General features: G+C 34.1%; 1 protein-coding gene across 11 annotated transcripts; it reads right to left on the bottom strand.

Annotated features, from left to right (window-relative positions):
* Window positions 1-4,129: 4,129 nt before the first annotated feature.
* Window positions 4,130-26,489, bottom strand: LOC106060642 (ELAV-like protein 1). Of its 11 annotated transcripts, XM_013218653.2 has the most exons (8): window positions 26,355-26,372; window positions 18,691-18,796; window positions 17,523-17,692; window positions 16,098-16,311; window positions 10,214-10,338; window positions 7,941-8,094; window positions 6,090-6,336; window positions 4,130-5,979 (listed from the first exon to the last, which is right to left on the bottom strand). In XM_013218653.2, exons 3-8 carry the CDS (start codon window positions 17,571-17,573, stop codon window positions 5,592-5,594), a joined length of 1,179 nt encoding a protein of 392 aa, XP_013074107.1. In that variant the 5' UTR covers window positions 17,574-17,692; window positions 18,691-18,796; window positions 26,355-26,372; the 3' UTR covers window positions 4,130-5,591. The 11 variants fall into 11 exon arrangements, with proteins under 11 accessions (XP_013074107.1, XP_013074069.1, XP_013074117.1 ...); XM_013218615.2 differs by lacking the exon at window positions 18,691-18,796 and having other exon boundaries at window positions 26,355-26,489; XM_013218663.2 differs by lacking the exons at window positions 18,691-18,796; window positions 26,355-26,372 and adding an exon at window positions 25,873-25,999.
* Between the last annotated feature and the right edge of the window lie 182 nt (window positions 26,490-26,671).

Raw genomic sequence — 26,671 nt, 5'->3', positions numbered from 1 at the left:
AGGAGAACAAAAATACAGTCAAACAACAATAGTGAAAAAAAAACAAAAAAACAAAAAGAGAATGCCAACTAACAGAAAAGGCAAAAAAGCACACCAACTGGCACAGAATATTTAGTAGAAAGTAAAGAATAATAAAAGTGTATTTCTGTTAACTGAAGCACGAATGAAGACATCACAGCCGCCTCTTTGTTCGAGTACTTCAAAATATAAGTTCAACATTTCTAAACACCAATGTTTCAGTTAACAGAAACACAAAATTGGGGACAAAAAGTTAGGGTTAAAATGACGCGTCTCACACAAGTCCACACATTTTATTTTTCGTCAAAACTGAAATGACAACCAACTAGTATTAGTAATTGAACGCAATCTAAGGAGATGAAATTCAACCGAAATTAAATGTTAAGTACCAACCGCTAGAACAAAATAATTTTCAAGATGCTTTGGGTGGGAGGACAAACAAAAGTAATATCAAGGACAACTTAATTTTGGTGTTAGCTTGGTTTCCGTTTCATGAGATCACTTTGAAAACATTCTATGGCTGGGATTTAAACCCATGCCAATTATATTTCTACAAACGAGACTAACTCAATGATATGATAAACATTTGGAATGAATTGGAATTAAATAGACAAATTCGTTTTTTTTTTTTCTGTTTTTTTTTTGTGTTTTTTTTTGGCGCTGAAAAAAAAATGAATATAATAAACACCAAACGATTAAAAATGAATCCAACACGCAATATGAAAACTATTAAAACAACCAATATATAGAATACGAATGAGTTGTTTCAAGAAGAGCTCAAAAAGCGAGACAGCATTTAGAGACTAGACATTGAGAAATATGGAGATATCTTCAACAAAGTAAAGTCAAAAAAAAAAAAAAAAAAGAAACTTAGACCATGAACAGCCGCCTACTTGGGAAGCAAACAGTCAAATCTAAAGAGATCTAGATCTAGGACTAGACCAAACCACTTCATGGGTGTTTGATTTAAAAACACAAAATTAAGAAAAAAAATCGCCATCAACTAGCATTTGGTGTATTGATTTTGGTAGCAACTTGTTCGGGTAACAATATCTTCAAAGAAAAAAAAACTACTTAGTAAAAATATGTCGGATTCAAAAGAGCTCTACGTTTGAATCAACACAGTTTTGCCTTCCTAAGGAAGCGACAGGGTACAGGCGACAACATAAACGTACCACTTGATTCTAAACAAGTCCAAGAATGTCACATAAAAAGGGTATATAGTTCAACACAATGGGCTGCATGGCTATGTGGAATACATTGTCAAATGAAGTGACAACATTTAGACGAAGAACAAAGAGATGAACCAAAGAGTGTACAAGAAATGGGTTGGGAAAACAAACGGATGAAATAAAAGAACCAAGTATCCAACAGAAGTTGAACTAAAAGTGAAGGTGGACAAACAATGGATCATGTCGGACAGAAAGAAATCAAGATACATATGTCATATTTCAACACAGAATTCAATCCTACTCTCATTGTTCCCACCTACTTTCAATACATCTGCATGAATGTTTTGACTATTTGTTCCGTATCTAGTTATAAGATGGTTAGATACAGACAATGGTTCAGGTTTTGTTCATGAAAAAAAAAAAAAAAAAAAGAGGCGTGGTACTGATTGCCCGTCGCCTATTGTTGTGTGTTATTGCCTGTCATGTATTTGATTAATAATTCAGTCATGATGAGCATAATAAGTTCTACCATACTTTAAGAGAGCTTTCAAAAAAAAAAAATACATGTTTGTAAAATGACCACAAATAGTGTGGCGTCATATATAAAATGGAATTGCATATATTATTGATAGGCGCATTGTGCCTTAAACAGTTGAAGGTGGAAGGGGTAGAAGGAAGGCGAGGGCGGGGGAGGGGGGAAAGAGAACAAAGAAAGAAATTAGAAGAATGACTTTTGTGTTTATATCTTAGACATGATGACATTTGGAGAGGACCAGGGATGGAAATGTGTTCAAACGAGAAGATCTGAAGTGAGAAAAAAAATATATATATAAATAAGCAAAGACGAAGTTTTACCGCGGGACAACGGAATACAAAGTGTAGACATTTGTCAAATTGTCAACACTTTAGCCTCAACTAATTTGGTTTAAGTATACAATAGTCATGAATGAATGCACTCAAATCTTCGCACCATCTGAGCATTTTTTTTTTTGCTTTGTTTCAGAAAAAGAGATATGGATCTTACAAAAAAAAAAGTTTGTGACAGGGTCGGAACATTATAAAATACTAATAACTTGGGAGCAATAAAATCTCCCAAACAGAAATATATATATCATCACCCTAAGAGATATAATGTATATAATAGATATAAATATAATACATGGTATACACAATAGTGATTTAAGAGCAATATGACTGAATAACCAAAGAAGCGTCTAGGGTTATTGTGTGTTTGTTTGACAAAACCCAACAGCAGTCACAAACAGCACTCATTTCTGTTGCACTGGGATAAGCACAAATGTTGCATACAATAGAAGAATTCTATGGCACACGTCAGGTGCCTTTTGCATTTCCCGTAAACAAAAACAACCCATACTGGTTATTTTATTTGCCTATGTATAATACTATCACATGTTTCAACTTTAACTGTATACAACAGTAGAAAGAGAAATTAGAGACAAAAGCATTGCTAAGCACTGTTGCGACTTTTAAGGCCTAATTCAGACAAGTGTTTTGCATATTCCGATAGCACTTTTAGGCCTACTGATAATAAATAGGCTATAGGTTTCTGAGAAATCTATGCGAAATCAAGACTTGACTCAATCCATGACACCCTATTGAAAAAATACTGCCATCTCGCGTATCCCAAACATCCTAATGAGGTCAGTACTCAAGATGAATGTGTTACCGATGTTACAATTGAGATCCAAATTTGTGACATCAACAAGCCAGGCTTTATTGTTAAGTTTAAAAAAAAATCACTTCCCACTTAGCATGCAACAGTGCTCAACATTTCCAAGATTGTGTGCCAATCCTTGGACAGCAATAGAAAACAACGTTCAAAACGCAACGAAAACACAGTTAACAAAGATATTGATCACATGGTAGCGATGACGATAGAATGAAACAATCAATGAAAAGGCTGCCCATTCCATAATGAGTCCACTTGGCAGTTGCGGGAATACATCTAGAGATAAACATTCCATTGGGTTATGTATGCTATAATGCCATCGTGTTATTGTTTTTTACCAGCAAGGACCAAGAGAACATTGATTACTTTAACATTACTGAATTGTGTGTACAAGGCAATTCATTATATCAGATAGCCACGCGGTGGGTAGACATTACTTACTGTGCATTGATTTCACATAGACTTTAGAATCAATCAGTTCCAGAACTCATTAAGTCTTTGTCATATATAAGAAAAATACTTAGCGAATGGGTGATTCTTAAACAAAAAAATTATTTCAAGTTCAAAGAACAATCAACACTTGAACAATGAAGAAGACCCAATGAAAAAAAAAAGGGCATCAGCAAACTTGCGATATGGAAGATCTCAACTATTTGCTCAGATTCAAATCAGCAATTCCTCACAGTTCTAATAACATAACACCAATGACACAAACCGGTTTAACCCAACCAGTTATTTAGTTGTAGGAGAGGAAAAAAAAAAACATCAAAGTGAAACCGACGGAACAAATATTTGCAATTTGGTAGGCTTACACAAAGAGCAAACAGAAATAAAATCATGAGTAAACAAAGCCAATGAAGAGACTCAAGTTCATGTCATTATCAACATTGTTCTAAAGTAATCAATGGTTTAGAATTTGTACTCTGATGTCTTTCCAAAGTTTTCAATAGTTAGTACACTGATGGTTAGAGTTAAAACAATGATGATCATGCTACATCAAACTCTTATATTCAAATTATTCAAAGGTTACAGCTTGAATGAAAAAGATGATTCAAAAAAATTTACCAAGTCAGTCATTGTAAAACATTACATAGGATGGCTAAACAAAGAGATGGTTTATTTATATATATGAGATGGTATATATATATATATATATATATATATATATATATATATATATATATATATATATAGGTAAAGAAACAAAAATGTATACTTCATGCCACAACAAAAACACAAACTCAGTATATAAACAGAAGAAAAAATGTTTAATAGATAAAGCATAGAACAAAATTGTTTCCTTCTCGGAGCCAGAAAAACTAAAACCTAAAAAAAAAAGTAAACTAATTAAATGAAATGAAATGGAAGAAAATAAAAGACAACAAAGAAGACCAGAAGAAAAGAATTAAACTAATAAAAGCTTGATGGTTTAAACTAGAACACAAAGTCTACATAATGAGAATCAAAAGACATAAAAATAAGAGCCGTTGAGCTTCTACGTGCACCTGAAGCGCAGTAAATACATTACAAACATCCATACATGACAAATATTATGCAGTTATGTTTTGCAAAGTGTAGCTTTTAAAAAAAAACATTTTAAAATGTTAAAAAAAAAAAAAGAAAACAACCAAAAAAAAAAAGGAAAGAAAATAATGAACCATGAAATAAAAATCCAACTCAAATTCTACAAAAAGAATAAAACATTCATTGAAATGTTATTGATTATGCACAAGGAGAAAAGGGGGAAAAGGTCGTATAGGTAAGTGATTTTGCTGCTTTTTTTTTTTTGTTTGTTTTAGAATAAACATTCTTTTAAATCGGGGTTTTGGAAAAAAGAGAAAAACTGGGGAAGTAAAGAAAAATAAATTTAAAAAAAAAAAAAGATACCAAAAAAAATTGGTTATAAATTAGTTGTAAAATATGTCCTTACAGCATAATGAAAAACTTTACAAATTTACATTTCAGCCCCAAATGAACTGTTTGTTTTATATAAAAAAAAATATATATCACCCAACATTGGTTTAAAAAAAAAATGTCAAAGTGGTTAGCAGATTTCTTCACAGCATTACAAAAAGTGATGACAATGTCACTATTTGCTTGTTTGGTTTTTATAGTGCTAGGCTCTCTGTGTGGGTTGTATGCTTATAAAACTCTGTTGTTGTTTTTTTCAGACTAAGTACTACATAAAAATCAGGTATTCAATAAATCTAATCTAAATCAGACATAGACTTATTTTGTTATTCTTAGATATCACTTGTAAGCTTTTTTTTTTCAGATATATATATATATGTATATATAAACATGTTGAAGAATCCTGAGCATATAGGTAGAATATAGCAATAGATGTATATCATTATTAATTTGTTCTGTTATACATAATGTGCAAATGAAATATATATTATATATATAGTAATGGAAAGTAACTGATATTTTGTTCATTGATAAAAGAGTTAGTTATTGTTAACAATTAACAAGTTTCAGCTCTATATGTGAAGGCAGTTATATTATGAGGATTCAGAGATGCCTAATTTCAACTATTCTATGTCTTCATACAAACTGGCGTGTAAAGTCTATGGTAGGAGGGGAAAGAGTTTTTGTGTTCAATTTTCAATTTTAGTTTTGTATAAGCTCTTTTTTTTCTTTCTGTACACTAGTAATTTAAGTTGGATTACAGGAGTAAATAGAGTGATACATAAGTATGAAAACTACAGTCATGGTTTACGCCCATTTGCCTTAAATGAAACTTGCAGGACTCGGTTCCCTAAAGTAAATCCATTCAGGTTTTGTATTGCAATCAAAGCTTCCTCGTAGTTGGTCATTGTGACGAAACCGAATCCTTTGCACTTCTGTGTTGTAAAATCCCGGATGACTTTCACACTCTGCACAGCTCCAAAGGGCCCAAAGAGCTGCCACAGTACACTGTCCTCAGTGTCTGGGGCCAAGTTATAGACGAATATACACCAGCCGGTGGCATTGAGGGCTGTGGTGGATGAATTGCTACTAGTTGCTGCTGCTGCAGCTGCTGCTGCCGAAGCTGCCGTGGTGAGTGTTGTGGGTAGGATAGTGTTCTGTAGAAGACCAGACTCTAAAGGTGAGTACCTGAGAGCGAAAATGCCAAGAAATAATTAACTAACATTACATTACTTAAACTGTTTTTACTTACAGAAAATAGGGAACCAACACAAACTGTCCTTTCAAGTGAAACTCACCTAAATCGGCTTGAGGCAGTGGCGTGATGAATGGGTCCGAAAAAGCGTCGATGAGTGGGTGACAGATAGGTGGCCAGGGCTAAGGGGGCCATACCGGCCAAATTTTTGTTGGAGCTTGGGGAATTAGCAAATTTAACTGTAATGGGGTCCAAACAACCCTCAGGAATGTGGTTGTTTAACTTCTGAATGGCACGTTCAGCTTCACATCTTTGATCAAAGCGAATAAAACCAACACCTTTAGACAGGCCTGCAAAGTAAAATGTCAATTGTTAGATAAATTAATTGGACCTTGCTAATCTCTAATCCAATCTATTAAGCTTAACTCAGGTATAAAAAAGGATCAATCTTTTTATTTACTTCATGGATAAACTTATTTGTGAGCACATTATAATCTATCAATGTACTGATATTATCTATAGTAATATCTACTCTGTACAGCAATTTCGCATCTTGAAGTAATTCTAATAAAAAAACCAAAAACAATGATAACAATGCACACAAACTGATATAGCTAATATTGATAATGTGATTGATATAAACAGAACTTCAATGCAAAAGAAAAAAGTCTCAAACATATAGACAGGTGAATATAAAATACAAAACGTACGAATACGGCTTCAAGTAATGCACTGACAAAATAGCAGAAATGTGCAGCACTATTATCACATGCATTTCCATCATGTACAAAGTCAAAGTTCAAAAAAAAAAAAAAAAAGAGAGAGATGCATTAATTAAACCTAAGCTGAAAGAGTTAACCAGAGATAAATAAGAAAGTATCAAGACATTAAAAAGGTAAGTACTCGAGGTATCAGTCAACACAAGGCCCATTCTCATTGCTAATCCCAAAAGGTTTTTCTTGTTTTTGTACATAATGAAAATGCCACAGGTTCTTTTGTCAATTTAAACTTGATACGATGGAAAAACTAAACAAAGTAAAAAAAAAAAAAGACAAAACTAAAGAAATTATCTACTTATCCCTACAGAAGTAAGTAGTTTTAACAAATTAAGAATTAGGAAAAAAGCAAATGAATGGTCCACAACACTTTATATGACAATATCAAGATCTAGCAAGAAAATAACATTTGATACTAAGTCTTTAAAGTAAAAATAGATCAATAAATAGAAATAAAATAATGTCCATTTATATTTAGAAATTATAATTTGAACTCTTCCACATGTAAATTTTACAAATAGACTTACAATTTTTTAAAACGTTTTTTAACTAGTCCAATCTGGTTTTTTAATTATATATTTATTTTTAAATAGTATCAAACCAAATGAAAGAAAAATTGAAAGTGCTATTCATGAGATCTACCAATTATTTCAAAGTTTGACACAGATTACTTTAAGATTAGATTTGAACTCTCTGAAGGACTACCCACCTTTGTTTACAATATAAGTAATGGATGTTTTTTTTTTTTTTGAGAGAGATACAAATGGGATTTCTTGTTTTGTTTCAATTAGACAAAAATTCAAACCCTAACAGTGTCAAAACAAAAGAAAAAAGAGAACAAATAAAATGTTGAATACCCATTTGTTCTTAGCAACTGTGAAAGTGTGAACTAAGAAACAAAACAAAAACAAGAAAAAAAAAAGAAAAGATATGCTTATATCGGAAGGTAAAAGCATATAACGATGAAATCAATTTAATTTGTAATTGGAACAAAACGATCAGCGTTCAACAACTAGAAATATGGACCATCATGCAGAAAACGAAAAAAAAAAAAAAACAAAGAAGGAAAAAGAAAATGAACTAAACATAAGAAAAAATAGAAACGAAAGAAACGAAAAAAATGAAAATTAAAAAAAAAAAACGGCAACAAGAAGACGCTGAAGAACACCTGATCTGACCTGTGTTTGTATCATAAAGAATTCGCGATGTTATTATCTTCCCACAGTGAGAGAACAACTTCTCCAAATCTTGCTGGGCCATTGACTTTGGCAGCCCACTTACATACAAGTTGGCGCCTTTAATTGTTTCACTACTGGGCCTTGCGTATGATACCTAGAAAAATTAGTTAAAGTTCAAGTTTATTCCCTTTGTAAGGCGGGGATTTAAAATGGTAACCTCGCAGAAGGGAAACAGGAAGCTCAACGACGCCGTTGCCCTCTTCAAGATAGTAGGAACTGTCCGCATTAAGTAGCAATCATCCAAAAGTGAGAGGGGGGGGGGAAGTAAACTTCTTAAGAACAAAGGAAAAAAAAACACTTTATAGTAAGCCTGCAAAACAGAAACAAAAACAAAAAAACACGAAAGAAAAACAAAACAAAAATGAAAAAAAAAAAACACACACACAGACACAAAAATTGTTAAAATTAATAGACAAAACCAAGGGCAATTGTTGAGCAGGTATCAGCGGCTGGTAGAAATCTTGCTACATGCACTGAGATAGAGGATTTAGAAAACAACTGTCATGAAGAAAGGGTTGGCAGCAGACGACGACCAAACTTAGGAGTATACAATAAAAGGAAAAAGGGAATACACAACGCAAGCTTCTCCAACCCACAGACCATTTCATTGCCAATATGTCCATTACCCATAGCATTCGCGAATGAGTCCAAAACCCAGAAAGAAAAAAAAGAAATCAAAACAACAACTGGTAAAGAATAGGCTGCACTTGCGTACAACTAAATGACAACTCTTTTTTTTTTTCGTTTTTCTTTTGCCATTCCAAAAGCTGTGTAGAATCGGAACACAACTCTTTCTCCCGGTTAGAACAACTACTACTGCCAGACCACCAGAAACAAACAAAAAAAAATAATGCAGCAGGTGGTTGGAAACAAAGTACAGTGTAGGTGTGCACTGTGTCTACATTGGGAGTAGTACCTGTGGTTTGATCATAAAGTATTCTTGAAGTAATGATATTTCCGATCTGAGAGAACAGTGCCTCCAAGTCCAACTGGGTCATAGATTTTGGTAAGCCACTAATATATAAGTTAGCACCTTTAATATTCTCAGAGCTGGGGCGAGCTAGGGAGACCTGAAAATCAACAGAGACGTTTAAACAAATGCAAAACAAAAGAAAAAAAACAAATAGAGGACCAAAAAATAAATAAATAAATAAGATGAACAAAAAAAAATGAACAAAAGGAAAGGACATGTTGACATTACTACAGTGTGCCTGTGCAGCTATGTTTCAAACGAGATAGATCGGTTTTTTGTTTGTTAAATTGTTAGAAGTAGCTTTTCTTTTGTTTAACGCTTAACCTTAATGGTACCTAATATACATGTGTTTTTTTTTAAGTGATGAGTGATATAAGATATATACTTCAATTTAATAAAAAAGCAAATGTTATTTTGACAACTTCTTACTAAACTCTCGTTTGGGTTGACCAAGACAAACTGAAAGACAATTGTTCTAATCTTTCTTTATATATCTAACTTTGATATTTGACTGTAATTATGTCTGTTTTGATAAAAAACTGAAATAACCAAATAATACAAAGTATATGAAGATAACAAAGGATAACCATGTTGTAAAAAAGTAGCAACCAAATCATAACATTGGACTTCCTGAAAAGAAATAGTTAAATAATAAATCAAAGAAAATGTTTATTCAAAGTATGTCCAACAAAAAGTTTCAAAGAAAAAGATATAAAAAAAAAAAGCAGAAGGCTAGCCTGATGGATGATTGGCTGCTTTCTAAAACAGCCATAAGGGGAAACTTCATTTGGACTTGGAGACCTTCTGTTTTTTTCCCGCTCTTTTTGCTTGACATGAAACGAAACAAAATTTGGGGGAGTGGAACATTACTTTGGGCTCAAAAGCCCAAACTGAAAACATAGAGACAACGTACACATGTACAGGTAATGTAGACTAGGTTAGGCCTCAGGCAAACAGTCAGGACTGAAATAATAGTCAAGAGACTAGATCTAGAACAAAGTTTTAAATACAATACATTCAAACTTTGGTTAGAAATAAAAGTTACAATTAAAAATAATAATAGCATTAGATTTCTCAATCGCAGAAAAAAAAAATCTCAAATAAAAATCCGCTTTCCCATAAATGTAAATTTAAACAGAAAAGTATGGAATTTTAGTAACTTGCTATTTACAATAGATAACCTAATACTAATGTTTGACTTGACAAGGACAAAGAGCTAGGGAATAAAAAAGAGCCTAACCTTAATTGTTTTGTTCTGAAGACGAAGACCGTTCAGTGTGTTGATCGCTTTCTCGGCATCCTCTGGTCGTTTGTAGTTGACGAACCCGTATCCAAGGCTCTGGCCTGGGGATGGAATCAGAGGGTCTGTATCAGTTCACATGGGTTGTCTATGTAATTGGATCTTACAATTTAACTAGATCTAAATGTTAAACTAGAAATATAACATTAACTTGACTAGCTTCGATGCTTTAATGTCTACTTTTAAATAACTAGTTAATACGCTTTATACGTATATTGATTTTATTTATGTGTCACTGTGTGAACCTCGGTCGTGTATGTCAAAAATTAATGTTATTTTGAACGAATGTCATCGAATTAAATATGGGGACTAAAGAAAAATGGTAACAGGAAAAATAAAAAGATATTGCTGGTTTGAAAGATCGCTTTAATGAAACAGGGCTGACGATTAGGTTTGCACTATTCTTTCACCAACTCTCTTACGGAACATTGCTTTCTACTACATAAGGTACAACTCCATAACGAGCTAATTGAATGAGTTCGTCTAAAAGCTTTTCACGAAATATCGTTTCAAAAAGGAAAGTGCCATTGAAAACCACACCTATTGTAAGAGTGTAGTCTAGAGTACCACTCCTCGGAAGATTTAAAACGACGTCAAATTAATAACAATATAATGTAAACAAATGCTGGTTTAAACGTCCGCATTACGTACCTAAGTGCATTCACTGGGTAATTGGAAAAACATGTTTTGAGCCCAGGTATGTTAAATATGGAGCACAGACAGAACCGTTTAAGAGTTATCGTCTACCGGCAACCACCCCGTCTCTCACCCGTGTCGTACTAACTGGTGAGTAGCACAGGCTGATGGTGTCTGGAGTTTACACACAAAGAGAAATCGAAAAGGAGAAACACATTATGAAATCTACTCCCCCCCCCCCCCCCCACTGATCTAAAGAATATCTTAGCTGTGTAGCAATGCTCATTATAACAGCAAGAGTTCAAGTAAGCTACATGAAATAGATTTGCTACTCCAATCATTCAGTAAAAAGAAACAAAGATGACATCTGTCTTACCCAAAACGTTTATTTTTAAGGAATTGTAATAACAGCTATTCGAATCATATCAAAAGTAACTTAGACAAGAAAACGCCTCGCTGAGACCGTTTTTCAGCAAATAGAGTTTTAAATAAAATATATTCTTATATATTACAGACTTTACTTTTTAAAAAAAAGATCAATTCGTCCTACGCATTTCAAGTGTCAATCTAACCATGCATGTTTATCAATGACTTAGTTGGTTTTCCGGCTCAATCAGGCGACCCATTCCATTCTCTAATGGCATTAGGGAGGAAAGAGCACGTGTAGGAATTTGTTCTAGCGAATGGAATAAGAAATGTGCCATCATCTTTGTGTCTTTCTGAGTATTTCATTGGGTTTACTTTTTATTCTTCTGTCCTGAAGTGTCTCTAAGTTTAGTTATTTTACTAATGGTGTTACTATAATCAAATTGGAATATTCGTTTGCAATAAATCTCACTGCTCTACTTTGTATTCGTTCTAGTTTCTTTATGCTTTCATGAGTTGAGGGATCCCAAACACAGGATGCATATTCTAATATTGGCCTAAAGTCAAATAGCCTTTTAGTTTTATGTTCTTGTTCTTTAATAAACCCTATTGTTTTGATTTTTTGATAATTTCATCAATATGGGGATTTATCATTAAACCTAGATATTTTGAGTTTTTAGTCTGTGTAACTGGTTTACCATAAAAAAGTAAGTAGCTTTTATTTGTTTTTTTTTTTTTTTTGTTACTCATAATAAATAGAAATCTCGTGGGTGTAAAGACATGGGCCAACTCCAATTTGGTTCCCATTTATCATTCTTCTAATTCGTTGTGTAAAATTTCAGTATCTTGTGTTGTTTTTATTTTTCTATATATTATGCAATTATCTGCAAATAATTTGATTTTTGTTTCTGAACTAATCTAATTTGGTAGGTCATTTATGTAAATTAGAAACAGTAGTGGTCTTAAGACTGTTCCTTGAGGTACAACTGAGTTTACTATTATTGGTGTTGATTTAGAGCCATTTATTATTACAATTTGTTCTCTTCCTATTTCCTATTAATTTAATATAAATGTGATAGGTATTGTTTTCATCTGGAGTTCATTTTTTTATTTAGATAAAACAAAGCTTATTCCTAATATCAGAGCCACTTTTAGAATATATATAAAACAAACACTTCTATACAAATACTAACTACTTAGTTTATTTCAATTAGCAAAAAAGAAAGATAAAGCCCGAAAGATAATGAAAGGATAAATAACAAAGGTATTCTGGAGCTTTTTGTCATATCAATCACCAAAATGTGGATTGATCAGAAGAGATATTCTTCTTAGCATTGAGTCTGCTGCACCTCCCCGATAGAGAATTTAAAAAAGAAACTAGCTTTTATTGGGTTCCTTTGTTCATTTGTTTTTTTATTATCCATATGTTTCAGTTATTGTAGACGCATTTTATAACGTTGAGTTATTTGTATACCATAAGCCTATTTCACAAAGACAACAAGAGACTGTGCCCACACATTTATTTACTGTATATCTTTCAAATTTTGAAGTCTACAATTCGCTCTTGATAAAGCTCCCGCTGTTGAAGGTAGTACACTGTCAGCCCCATAAATACTGGTTGTGAGAAAGAGTGTGCTGTTGAGGCGCATGTCGAGTTGGCTGCAATCTTTATTACAGCCCCTTAATGATCCAATCGACTAAGCGGGAAATTGTTGACGAGAGTAGTTCACGACAACCTCGAGACTACTGAATGAGTTTACAAATTCTTGGCCAGGATTCTCGACCACAGTTTGCAAGACGTTTAAATAACACAGATTACATTATCTGAAAACCTTCACCTGCTTGGTCTTCATAAATCTTCCGGGAAATGGAGAAAATTCGCATGAAGGTGTTTGATAAACAGTGAAATAGAAGTAGATGTAGGCCTTAACCTAAATCATTTTAACGACTACATCTATGGGGCTGCGTGTGTGTATGTGGGTGTGTGTGTGCATGCGAAAGAATATGTGTGAATGGGAATGTGTCAAGAGAAAGACAGAGAGAGAGAGAGAGAGCGGGTATTTACTATTTATTTATTTATTGTTATTAATCTTCACGTTAACTAAGATTGAGAACAATGTAACAATGAAAGTTTAAACTATTACTACAATGAAATAGACCTAGATCTAGGTAAACAAATGACACAAGGAAACAAAACAGTCCAATAAAGCTGTATAGACAGTACAGCTAAACACCACAAGCTATATTTATCAAATAGATCTTCAACATTGTTCACGCTTCTAAATCAAACTGTTCAATAGGTTATCACTTTTTTTTATTCACTCAACACTTTTAGAATGTTCGTTTCGATCAACCTCACTCCTAATATCTGACAAATCAGCTTTTTTCTTGAACGAAGATCCTCAACTAGACCAGCGAATACATGAGCTTAGAAAGCTGGACTAAAGCTTACTTAACATTGTAAAGAGTAGTTCAAATCATGACATTTTAAGAATACAGTGCTTAACTTAAAAAAACAAACATATCTACACCCATCAAAAGTCAGTATTTAGGCCTATAACCGTGAAGTGTGATAACATTTGAATAAAAGATTGCAAACACTATGCATAAATAAAAGGCATGAGAAATACAGAAAGTAAGGGGAAAAAAGAGAGATAATGAACACATGAATACACATAATAGACACATAAGCACTGTAGTGTGAGATGTGCTTATATTAATCTCGCCCTCCAGACTAATGTTAAAACTAAAAAAAAAATACAGCCAAATCTGACTTTCACATTAGAGAAAAAGAAAAAAAAAACAGCAACACGGTGAAACGCAGGAAATTCATTTTTTAAGGACGTATCCTGCTGATACCCACTCCTCTAGGGTATTTTCTGATTAGCCTTCGAACTCACACACGGCTTCCCATTTCTCCCCTACCCTTCAAGTCATGTTTCTGGCTGGTAGCGGAGACAAAGAAGAAGAAGAAAAAAACTATGGGAGTAGGTGAGCTACCGCAAATAGAAAACGCGGAGGCCGAGGCCGTTCACCGGAATTAAAACATAAGCAAGAAGAAAACTGCGGGCAAACATTCGTGATTTAGGGCCGTAAAATTATAGGCATGGAATGCTGGAATCGATGGGAGAAAGGAAACTTGGGTGAGTTGCACGTGCAGCATGGGGTTCTGTAGGTGGCGCGTGAGTTACACATTAAGAAATGGACTACACAGTTTTCAATCTGGTCCACTTTTGCCAAGTGTTAAAACGGAGGCACAGAACAACTTAACGTGAACAGCTGCTGCTGAACGTCAATCTTTCTTTCGTGTCAGTTGGCCCGTTACTAACCTGGTTTTTATTCAGTCCCCCTCCCCCCTCCAAACACAATACCGCTTCGACCCCCCAGCCCAATTCTATTTTAAACATTAGTGAGATTATTGTCCCGCACGCGTCGTGGCACACGCCACCGGTGCAAAGGACTCGTCTCTACCCAAGATTTTTTTTTTACCCGCGCCTTACTCACATTTCTGCCTTTAAGGCCTCACGCTCTCTCCCCCCCCCCCCCTTTTAACGACTACACAGTCCAACTAAAAAGCCGTGTAGGAGTCGGTCCCAACATAAAGAGACCCGGACCAGTCACAGTCGATCCGCATTTAAATATATTCCTGTTTAAAATATGATTAAGTTTCACACATTGTGAACCAAAAAAAAAAAAAGCCCTACCCTTCCCATTTGTTAGACATTACTATTTGATGAACTGTTTGCTACCTTTGACAAAAAGGCCAGCTGCACTCTAGCTACGTTTATTTTAAATCGTGTTACTCACGTTCCTGGATTAATATTCCTCGGGTATTAGATATTTTAAAGGGGGACGGGGGCTTTTTTTTTTTCCAGCCAGGAAAAATCAATAAAAACCGAGCGGCTACAACAGCCGGCGACACAATGAGTTGAAACATGTGTTCTAATAGAAGCCACAATACAATACACTGGTACTGGAAATGAAGTATTTGTTATAAGCCCACATCCAAGGTAAAAGGTTTGACTGTTATAAGTAAGATGAAGAGAATGGCGAGGTATATTCAGAAAAACGTTTCGTCTATGTTCAAATAATGCTAAATGAGATGAAACAGAAAAAAGTTTCTTTTATCCTCATCATTATCACTTCTCCTATGTGATATGTCAAAAGAAAAGATCTAAATCTTGATAGTGGTATAGGCTTACGTGAGCAACAGTTTCTGTAGCAGTGGCTTTAGCCAACAAAACGAATGGCCGTGAAAATTGAATAGTTAAAACAAATTGTAATCAGGGAATGGTTTCATCAAGTTCCATTAATAAGACATCATCTCCGGTTACGTTATTCTGCGTATTTCCTACATCTCCATATAAATCTTAGGTTTAATTTGGGATTGGATAGTTTGCAGATTAGGTCACAAATATCGTTAACTACAGTGAATTAGATAATTTCATAGTAGGTATAGGATAGTTATACTAGGTTTAAGTTGGTCTAAGAGTGACTTTAGCATATTTACAAATAGAGGATAGTTTTCTGATGATTAAAAGGACGATTGTGTTCTTGTGTCGTCTGTCCCTGTCTTGTCACTCAGTTCTATACGAAAGAGCATTATGAAATATCATTTTCCCTTTTTTACACAACTAACAATATTTTTACATTATTAAAAGCCAACGCTGTCAGTCGTAGTAATTGAAGTTACTGGGAGATACTGGATTTAATATTCATTAAATAGATGTTTGTTTCTGAAAGTACAGTATTGTATATGTGAAGTCTGTTTATTTTGGACAAGATTAAAGCTAAATAAGAATGAAATGTGATATATACTTACCAGTTGGCTTATCCCTAATCAGTTTACAGCTTTCCAATTCTCCTATACTGGAGAAGAGAGACCGTATTTCATCCTGAGACATGGTCTGTGGCAGGTAGTTTACAATCAAATTGGTTTTACTGACACCATCGTCAGAATGTGACGGGGAGGTTGTTCCCCCGTTCTGTGTGATGCCAGATGACTGATCCATCATGGCATGGTCTCCAAGTGTGATCTGGAAAATGAAAAACAAAGATATCCCTCAATAGTATCATGAAGAATTTTTATGATATCACAGAAAGGAAAGGAGTAATGTAATCAAAAGACAAAGTTATATCACTCCAAATAAATGAAGGCAACGTAAATGATGATATAGTAAAGTATGAATAAAAGTTAACAATAATTCAACGATTTATTAAACTGCCTTAGAAATTCAGGATGTTCACAAAACACCCATAGCAAAACATGTATTTATAGTCTATAATTATATCATACATTTATATATATATATATATATTAAATCTGTTTTACATAAATTCTCTAGTGTTAATGTAAAAATAACAAGTTAATGTTAAAATAACAAGTAAAGATAACAGAGGAAAAAAAAAAAGAATGTAGGCCTACATTAGCGAGAAGCTTAAAAGGGACCAAACAAACAAAAGGGTGAGAAAGTAGAGTAATAAAAATACTTTTGTTCCCCAAACCTAGTGATGCCTGAATAGAGCTAAAGTTACGTTCCCCTTTCTGACCTTGTGATCTATGGGGCAGATGATAGTCATCTGTTTCTGTGGCCAACGGTTAGCGAGCAGAATAGAGCTATGTCACTCTTGATGTTATTACACCTATATTTGATCTTGAATGAACTATTTCAAATGAGTGGTTAAAGACTCCGCTTTATAGATCGATCTTTAGACTAAATAGAATCATTACGTGTTAAATAACACTGGCTGAATGCGCTTTTCTTTCAGTGTAATCACATTTAACGTAATCACTTAATACTAACTTCTAGATCTAGTAAGCGTTCTAAATAAAAGAATTATTATTTAATATAATACAATAGTGAACCAAAAGGGGTATAATAATGTAATGCTGTCTTGTATCCAAAACACTGATAACTAACATGAACATATTACACCAAAAGCTATAATCAAAAGTTTAAAAAAAAATATATTACTACGGAAAAATAAGAGAGAATAAAAACGACTAAAAAGCAAACCGGCCATTGAAAACCAAAACTGAAGAGTACGAACAATTAAATAAACATAAAAAAAGCACGAAACCTCAGTGGCCTAAGTAAGAAAAGGAGTTATTTTGAGTAGAAAGTCATTGTGGCTAAAATAGAAACAGTGGTCATAAGAAGAGATACTAGACTCTAAGTTCTATCAAAGATAGGGGTAGCTAACAGAGTGGCTGGGCTGGAAGATGGCAGGAGGGGGGTCAACTTACCATGACAGGAGCACACAACGGGTAACTATTTTGACTGCAGCTTTGGGCCATACCACTGCAGCTGTTGGGGAGGGTGAAGTATGGTAGTCCTTTGTTCTGCACTGCCACTATATCACACGGTTTGAATATCAAGTTACCACAGTTAGAAGAAGTAGAAGCGGTTATCACCACTGAAGCATAAAAGGGATACAAATAGAACTATATGAAAACATTGAAGCCATGGTTATCTCACAACTTGTGAGTACATACCTGCATTTAGATTAATTGCTTATATTTCTTTATAATCCAAACAACAAAACACAAGATAAACTAAAACCGAAGGCTCGAGAAGAAAGTAAAAAAATCCAAACTTTTAAAGCTTTCTTTTATTTTCGTTCCCTCTCTTTTCTCTCTCTCTCTCTCTTTCTCTTCTATGTATTCTAGTTTCTTCGTTTAAAAGGAACACAAAACAAAAAGTTCTATCCCAGTCGGCAGCACGCGATGCACGGCAGATGTGGGTGCTGCTCACGCTGTATTGAATGGATCGCCTTACTGCATGACCTCAACATAAATAGCATTAGGCCGGAGCGGCCGTAAATTAATCCTGCTTTCTCAACAACCAATCAGATGCAAGCGGTACGGCTGTCAATAACGGCCCGTGGTGTCAGCATCTGGCGCCAATGGCGAGCCAAACACCCAAGCTCTCGTCGTGTTCAGAGAGGGAGACCAAAAAATGAGTGAGAGGGGATCTCCAAATATTCAGTTTTGCTCACTAATTTTTCGCCTGTAGCCTATTAACTCTTTCCTCAGCGGCTTTGTTTTTTCTTTTAATATTATTATTTTGTGCTACCCAAAGTAAACAAAATGGACATGAATAATTCAATTTCCTTTAATAGCGCATTGTTAGCAGACCAATCTCATTTAGATATTGTCACTAAAACAATAGGCCGTGGAACTTTGTTACCTCTTAGCATCAAACTATATTCAATTATAGCGTTTTTTCTATTGTTTCCTTGAGTTAGATTTCGGGGAAATAATTATAGTTCACTGTTCAAAGAAATGACATCACAGTGTATTTTTAACGTCATAACACTTCATACAGAAAGAAAGAGCTACTTGAGCTAAAGACGACTAACTGGCAGAAAATGTTTATCATTAAAATATGTAAGGGTCACTATTTTTTACACACCTAACGAAATAGTCGCCGTTTAGTCCAAATCCTTTGACAACAACTTGAAAAATCTTGATCGCATCATACATCCCAGAACAAATTATAAATGTTTTATAACCACTGCCTGGTAATAAATTAGAGAGGTTATTCTCAGTTGTTGTTGTTGCTAAGGCACCTTCGAAAGCTTTACAATGTAGAAGTCAAGCACCAAATTTTTTATTTAACTATGTGCGTCCCTATAACTTAATAGCGCAGAGGGTGCCTTTTAGGGTGGTGAACAAAAGCGACCGCCCAAGGCCTAGCGCGTGAGAGGGCCCCGCGATATTTAAATATAACCATCATGATCAGCTCATCCTACATATAAGCGGGACTTCCGCCACGCTTTTTATTGCATCGTGCCAACAACCATATTTAGTATGAACTACGGTGCGGTGGAATAATTCAAGAACAGTTCTCCTAAACAAGGTCTTCTTACTCAATATTGTGGAAGCTTCTCTGGCAATTACCAATTACCATGAAAGCTTTTAGTATGTTATTTTATTCAATTAGAATACAAGAACTTCTTAAGTGTAATAAAAAGCTAATGAACGTTTTGATGAAGTAAAGCAAAGACCCCAAGTGAGCTTTCTTTTTACAATTTAAATATTAAGAAGAATTTTAAAAAGCTGGTAAGCCTTATGGGATAAACTACCTCTACAAAGAGAAACACACAACTGTAAGATTTATCACAAATAAATATTAAAAACAAACCTAAAAAATAACACAATTAATGGAATCATATGTTTGGAACCATTTAACGGCATTTGTAGACAGATCTATTGAACGGTATGGACAATATGTTTCAATAAGAGATTGTGATGTGATGTTAAAATTAGACTTTCACTTCACATCACAAGTTTAGACTATTCACTAATAATTAACAACAAGAAAAACAAACAAAAATGCTATTAAAAAACAAAGCTTATATTAAATGTATCAATTAGGCCTACTTTGGATCCTTTCACTGTCGCCTGTCGCCAAGTGTTTAACTGTTACCGTGATCGCTTTTTAAATGCATAAAAAAAAACTTGTTCGCAAACTCAAGCCTCCTTAAGGGGACTAATTTATCTCATGCCACCACATCTGTCCCTTGTTCGATACCAAACAAATTGTTGTTTTTTTCTGTTTTTTTTTTTGTAATGATTCTTGTTTTGTCAGGTACAAGAAATAATTGTGCGAAATCTAAACCTGATCCGAGATTGAAATAACGTGTACAAACTTTTTATCAGACAGTCAGACAGAGTGAGTTGTAAAATTAAAATCTTTATTTTTAAATAATTGCTTACAGTAATTACATGTAGTACTAAAGATAAATTGCGTTATATTATTATTTAAAAATATTTCACACAAAAATAAAAAAAATTGCAGATCAACACAAACTGCTATTATATCTTGTTTTTTTATTGTATGTGCTTTAAATAGGCATAGATCATTTTTAGAAATAAAAGTGCAAGCTTTCGTAAGTATAACTTACTACATGTACAAGTAGCTCATGTCCCTTCAAGCACATTGTTATTATTATATATAACATATATAGTAGCTGATATCCCTGCTGGAAAGTTAGGCCATGTCAACCCTTTTATTTGTAATATTTTGCATCGACCCCATAGCACGTAGAGTGGTCCGTATTTTAACGCCCCCTACATACAATGGCCGGTGAATTCTCGTAGACTTGACAAGTGGTATACTGTTGCGTTGCTCCCACCATAAAAAAAAATTAGATAAGGATGTCATGTAAACAAATGTCGTTTACCTCTCCTTACACAAGCAATGTTCTTTAGCCTGTCGATTGCATCCGATGAACAAAAAAATTAAAACACCTATGAAACAGTGTGAGAGGAACCTATCCTATCACAATTTAGACCCCGCACACGCATCTTTGGCCCAGTAGTTGTAGCCATAATTGTTGCATGGAATCCTACCATAGATAGCCAAATGTCTTTGCCCCGTCAGTTATCACCCTTTAAGATCAAATACGTATCATCTATTTTATGCAAAAGAACAATGAAAGAGAAAAACCCCTTACACAAAATCCTCCAACATCCCCACCAATGTCATTTCGTTGGTTCGTCGGTAAGATCTAGATTCTAGATCAAGCGTATCTACTGACAGCACTTTTACATACTCGAGCTTCTTTGAAGATAAGGATAAAATACAGTTGAGTAGCTCTCACCATTTGTCTCATTCCCCTCGTATACAAATAAAAAAAAAAAAAAGCAACCATCACCACCCCAACCAACGCACATAGATATACAAACTTATACAATTCTTTTGGTTCCTTAATTCTAGGTATAGGTGAAGATCTAGTCTTTTAAACATAGCTTTCATTTATTTGCCTATTGAGTAGACTTCACACTTTTAGTTCACACATACATACAATAACTGTGTACACAATACATTTTATATGTAGTAAATGTCGATAGGTCAAGGCTTTGGATTATAGACCTATACATTCTGTAAAGAATAATGGCCAAGAGCTAAGGTACCACTGTTAACAAAGGAGAGACCGTGTAATATATTGGTATATGTGTACATTTGCACACTACACTAGCGCGACAGTGCAACACCGCTTGTGTTTAAGTAGTAAACGGAGTTCCTAATATGTCTTCCGTCATAAACATTTGTTAATTGCATTGTAGTCATGTTACAGATAGAGGGATGATACAGAAAACAATCTCTTTGATTCTTTCCCACATATTTCATCCCTTTGATCGTGTAAAATTGATATATATTTATTTAAAAGGGGGATTGGGGATTGATTTTTACTTGACCAAAAGTAGACGTTGCAATTCTTTAGGGCTTGATACGAGTGTGAAATCAAAAATTTTAATAGCCTTTTTGTTTTTCTATCTAAATGTGGTCAGTCAAAGAGCACAATCCAATAGCCACTTTTCCTTCACGGGGGTCTCTAAAAACACTTTCCAAATGCATCTCAAACTATTAAAGAAAAACTTTTTTTCCTGGCTAAGGTAAAGGTTTGTATAAATTTTGTATTTCCAATTATCTACATTTCAATTTGAGAATTGTAGTTAAAAATTAATGTATACATTCTTTATAATGTACAGAAAGATATAGATAAGATAATGTACCAGTAGAAAGAGATTGCGAAATTCATCCGAGACACAGAAAACTATAACGTGTTCCTAACATTTGTTGTTGTTTTTGTTTTTTTATTATTGTTGTTTTTTTTTAAATATTTGTATCGGTTATAAACAAATTTTCTTTATACAAAACTATTTGATGTATTAAAATTCGATCAAAGGCACCGTTAGATACATGCTATATTTCTCATATGAACATAAATGACAACATGCTAACTGTACATCTTTAATTTATGATAAATGTAAAATGCTAATTTACTAATCTGTATAGAAAAAAACATTCTCTTAGTCGGCTTATTGCTCCTTCTCTGACTAATAGATTTATTAAGTATCCAGTTGGCCAAAATATTTCAAATGCACGTGACTCTAATCATTTTCTTTTAGTATATATTCCTTTAAATAATTATTGAACACTTTAAAGAGGATTTTAAAAAAGTAAAGTTTCCATTTCAGACCTTGTGGTCTATAGGGCAGATTTCTTCTTCTTCTTCATCGTTCTCATTGTTATGTTGGAGTGTTCATATGACTAGACCAATACATGAGATGAACTGCGCAGTGGTTTCCAAATCAGGGAGCTCTCCATATAGTTTTCTTTCTATTGGGGTGATTTGGGGCCAATGTCTTATACGGGCCTCTTGGTAGAGAGAGCAGTTTTGGAGGACGTGGTCGGCATTTTCTGGTGATACTCCACATGGGCAGATTTCACTGGTTCCAATTTTGAGCTTCCGGAACATGTGTTGTCGCATTCTGTTGTGTCCGGTCCTGAGTCGAAAGATTAGACGCTGGTCTTGTCGGGATAGCTTATAGTAAGCATCATCTTTCTTGTGATTTGGATGGGAGCTCGTCCATTTCTCATTTATTTTATCTACAATTAATTTCTTCATTTCTTCTGGATAGAGAGCAGAGTTTACTTGTGAGTTTGTTCTCCCACTCTTGGCGAGTGTGTCAGCCTTCTCATTTCCTGCTAGTTGTATGTGAGCTGGTATCCATTGAATGACAGTTTTTTTGCTGTTGTGGTTGAGCTTTGTGAGTGCTGTTCTGAGGTTTTTAATATAAGGGGAATCAGAGTTTTGCAGGCTTTGGAGGGTTGTTTTTGCGTCTGTTAGAAAGACAATCTGACTGTGAGGGGAACTTGGATGATTTGCTAGCATGGTAGCAGCTAGTGCTAGTGCTTCCCTTTCTGCTCTGTGACTGTCAGAGAGCTCTCCAGTTGCAAAGGATTTTTCTAGTTTTCCTCCATCTGGCCATTCGATAAGTATTCCAGCTCCTCCATTTGTGGTGGCTTTATGGGATGAGCCATCCGTGTAAACTCTGATCCACTGATTGCTAGGGTAATTGGTATGTAGAAAACAGTTCACTATTTCCTTGAGCTCTGTTGGTCTGTAATCAGATTTTCTTTTTATGTTTTCAATATGGTCCCTTATAGTAGGAAGAGGGCTTTCGTCCCAGGGTGGAGATTCATTATAGTGTATCGAGGATTCCAGAGTAAATTTTTCAAGTTGGTGTTTCTTTTTTAGGTTTAGAGATTCCTGTATGAAATTGGTCCTTTTGAGACGGTTTTTTTTTGTGCCAGTTTTGTGGATGGGCAGATGATGTAAAGGTCAACTGTTTCTGTGGCCTACGGTTAATGAGGGTGTCATGTGGCCAGCACAACGACCAACCGTTAAAAAGGATGCAATCCACTATTATACAGTAGCGATGGGTCTTCGCGATTTAGACAGTACCAATAAACACCATCAAAAGAGAAGATCCTAGTATCAAGAAACATTTTTATATCTAAACAAACAATTTAAAAAAAAAATGAAAAAAAACTAGCCTGACAAGTGCGATCCTAAGCAAAGTAGATGTCCGCCAAATATATTATAACGAATATACAAAGAACGAAATTGTCCAAAGGCACCATAAGATGTCTGGAAAACATTAATCTATGAGTCGATACCACGAGGTGGCTAAGTAGTATTCAATATCTTACTCCATTTGAATGGTGGCGTGTGAAGCTGAAATTCTCCATTTTAAAAGCCATGGATTAAAAAAAAAACACAGCTGCGGTTGCGCATTATGCCTGTATAGATCTATTTCCATACAAGAACAAGTGGTTTACTTCCCGAACCTGGTCATCGGAAAGTCTGGGAAATAAAGAGCATAAAATACGGTTTCTTCTTCCTCCGAAACGTGGACGTCCAAGTGAAAGTTTGGCCTGAACCGTGCACTTTAACAACCAACGGGACATAACGAACCGTCCATCACTAGGCTTTGATAGATAGTTCAAGCATGGATACACCCCAACCACAGGAAAACCAGTGTTCGCAAGGATAAAGCCATCTGATATACACAAATTGAGTATAACGGTTAAAGATGACATTTTTTTCTCTGGCGCCAAAACTTTCCCTTCCCTAGCTAAAAGTAATCCTTTATATTAATTTTTTTTTTAACTCAATGGGTCTTGTAAAGAATACTCTAGAGGTTCGAGAGACACGTGGATTAACTCAGGACTAATCAATCATAGTCTGTAGTTGCACGTAGGTTATGCTAATTATTGGCTGCCCTAAAGAGTTTTTACATTTTTAGATCTCGAGAACACCAACCATGCGATTCTCAGCAGCTCACAAAAGTTAGAAGTGTGGATGAAACGTTTTTAATGGTTTAAGAATCTAGATATCGATCCACAAAGAGTTTAAATGTGAGAAAGACTTCTAGAAATACAACTAAATAAATTTGACTACCAGCTTAAAAACAGTATGAAGCGCTCAGTATTTTAAAAGGAAAGCAAAAAGTATTTTCCAAAAATATATAACTACTTGATCTTGATCTGGATCTTGGCAGCATGCATGTAGGTACATTGCATTTAGGCTTAGAGTCTATTGAACTAGACTAGGGTTATGGTTACATTAGATTCTGTCGTTCTAGATCTAGCTCTATGGAGTAGGCCCTACACACACACAGCAAAAAGAAACTTTAAAATCCACGATTTAGATTCTAGAGCTTTGGACTGGGGTGTAAGCATCTCCATTCAAAACATTTAGTATCTAAATAAACATTTAAATATTAGACAGAGCCTGTTTGACACTGATCTACTATCTATAGATCATTCTAATCTGTATCTAGATCTAGACTAGAACGAGGTCAAGCATTCGCGTGATCCTAGACATTTAGTTAAGACATATTTCTCTATCTAACTAGATGATAGATCTAGAATATTGATTTCGAACTAGAAAATAGACTCTAGACCTCCTCTAGATCTATTCTAGTCTAGACTTAGACTAATGATTTTACGCACCTGCTGGTGTTAACGAATTAGACACTATAGATTTAGATTATATAGATAGAACTAGTCTAGGTCTAGAATCAGACGTTTAGCTATACAATAGTAGGCCCTATAGTCTCTAGATATAGATCTAGAAAGTCTTAGTCTAGTTTAGACAGTAGACTAGATATCTAGAGTCTAGTCAGTCTAGATTAGTCTAGATCTATTGATCTGCACTTGAGTGGAAACGCATATTAGACAGCTTAGACATACAATTAGTTCAATAGTCCAACTCATGCATAAAACATGTTATTTACAATCAGTTCACAGTTGCAATAATGACATAATGTTAATAGATTCCAAATCTAGACATAGGTCTTTTAAACACAAGTTAATTAAGTGACAGGAAAAGTTCAGTTTAGACTAATTAAACTTATTTATAGGAAAAGACATACATACAGATCTAAGTTCTATTTTTAAGACTAAACTAGACTCTAATTTTAAGGATAGGTATAATTTGATTACAAAATTCTAATATAGTTTATAATAATCTAATCTAATCTTAATCTACTATTTTATAGATTAGTTTTTAGACTTAGAGTAGACTATTATTATACTTTCTACTATGTAACTATTTATAGACTACATAGATAGTGATAGACTTAATAATTGAGCAGAGGTATGAACTATGATTAACTATCATCTATGATTAGTCTGATTAGATGTTAGTTTTAAAACAAAGCGTACATCTACAATATATCTAGATAAGTAGATCTAGATTTAGCCTATCTAATTCTAATCTAACTCTAAACCTACGGTAGATGTGTTTCAAACAGATATAGATCTAGACTCTAGATCCATATATTAGTTTTATCTTCTGCTTAGACACAATTCAGACATAATAACATCTTCTAAATGGAGACAATGCGACGATGGCGGCAATATCGATTATTGGAATATCGTTTCCAGGGTATTGTTGGAAAAGATTTCAATGTCTAATTAGATCAAGATCTAGATCTATATATTTACTTTTTAAAAAATTGTTTAAAGGTAAAAAAAGAGACACTACAAATAAAATTATTTGTTTTCTTCTCTTTTCTTTTTAGATATTGTTATCTGACTAAATCTATTATAGATCTATACTTCAAATGAAAAAAAAAATCAAGTCTACTACTCTAGTTTAGTAACAGACCTTTAAAAAGGTAAACAAAACAAACAAAAAAGGGGAAATGTTTAAAAACATCTACTGGAATTTAAAATTAAGCATAATATTTAATTTAGATGTTAATTTATCATACTTATTAATGTCAGGGAAACAAGAAAATCTTGACAGACGTCACGTAAGTATAAGTAGATCTATATACCGTGTTCGATTCTGTCTTGTTACTTATCCTTTTAGTGATGAGATCGTATCTGCCCAAAATATTTATGACGTCATTGATCATGTCTGCCGTCTAGCCTTATCAAGGGAGGTGCAAATTTTTAGATTATTACCTAATAGCATCTAAATAATTATTTTCATAAAGCATATTTTATTTGGCTTTAATAACAATACAAGATTTATCATTTTTTAACGAATGCTCAATATATCAAAATTAAAAATGCACATTCTTTT

The sequence above is a fragment of the Biomphalaria glabrata genome, chromosome 5, assembly GCF_947242115.1.
Source record: "Biomphalaria glabrata chromosome 5, xgBioGlab47.1, whole genome shotgun sequence".
Lineage (NCBI taxonomy): Eukaryota > Metazoa > Mollusca > Gastropoda > Planorbidae > Biomphalaria > Biomphalaria glabrata.
Note: the sequence above shows the minus strand (reverse complement) of the source record. Positions and strands in the feature narration are given on the sequence as shown.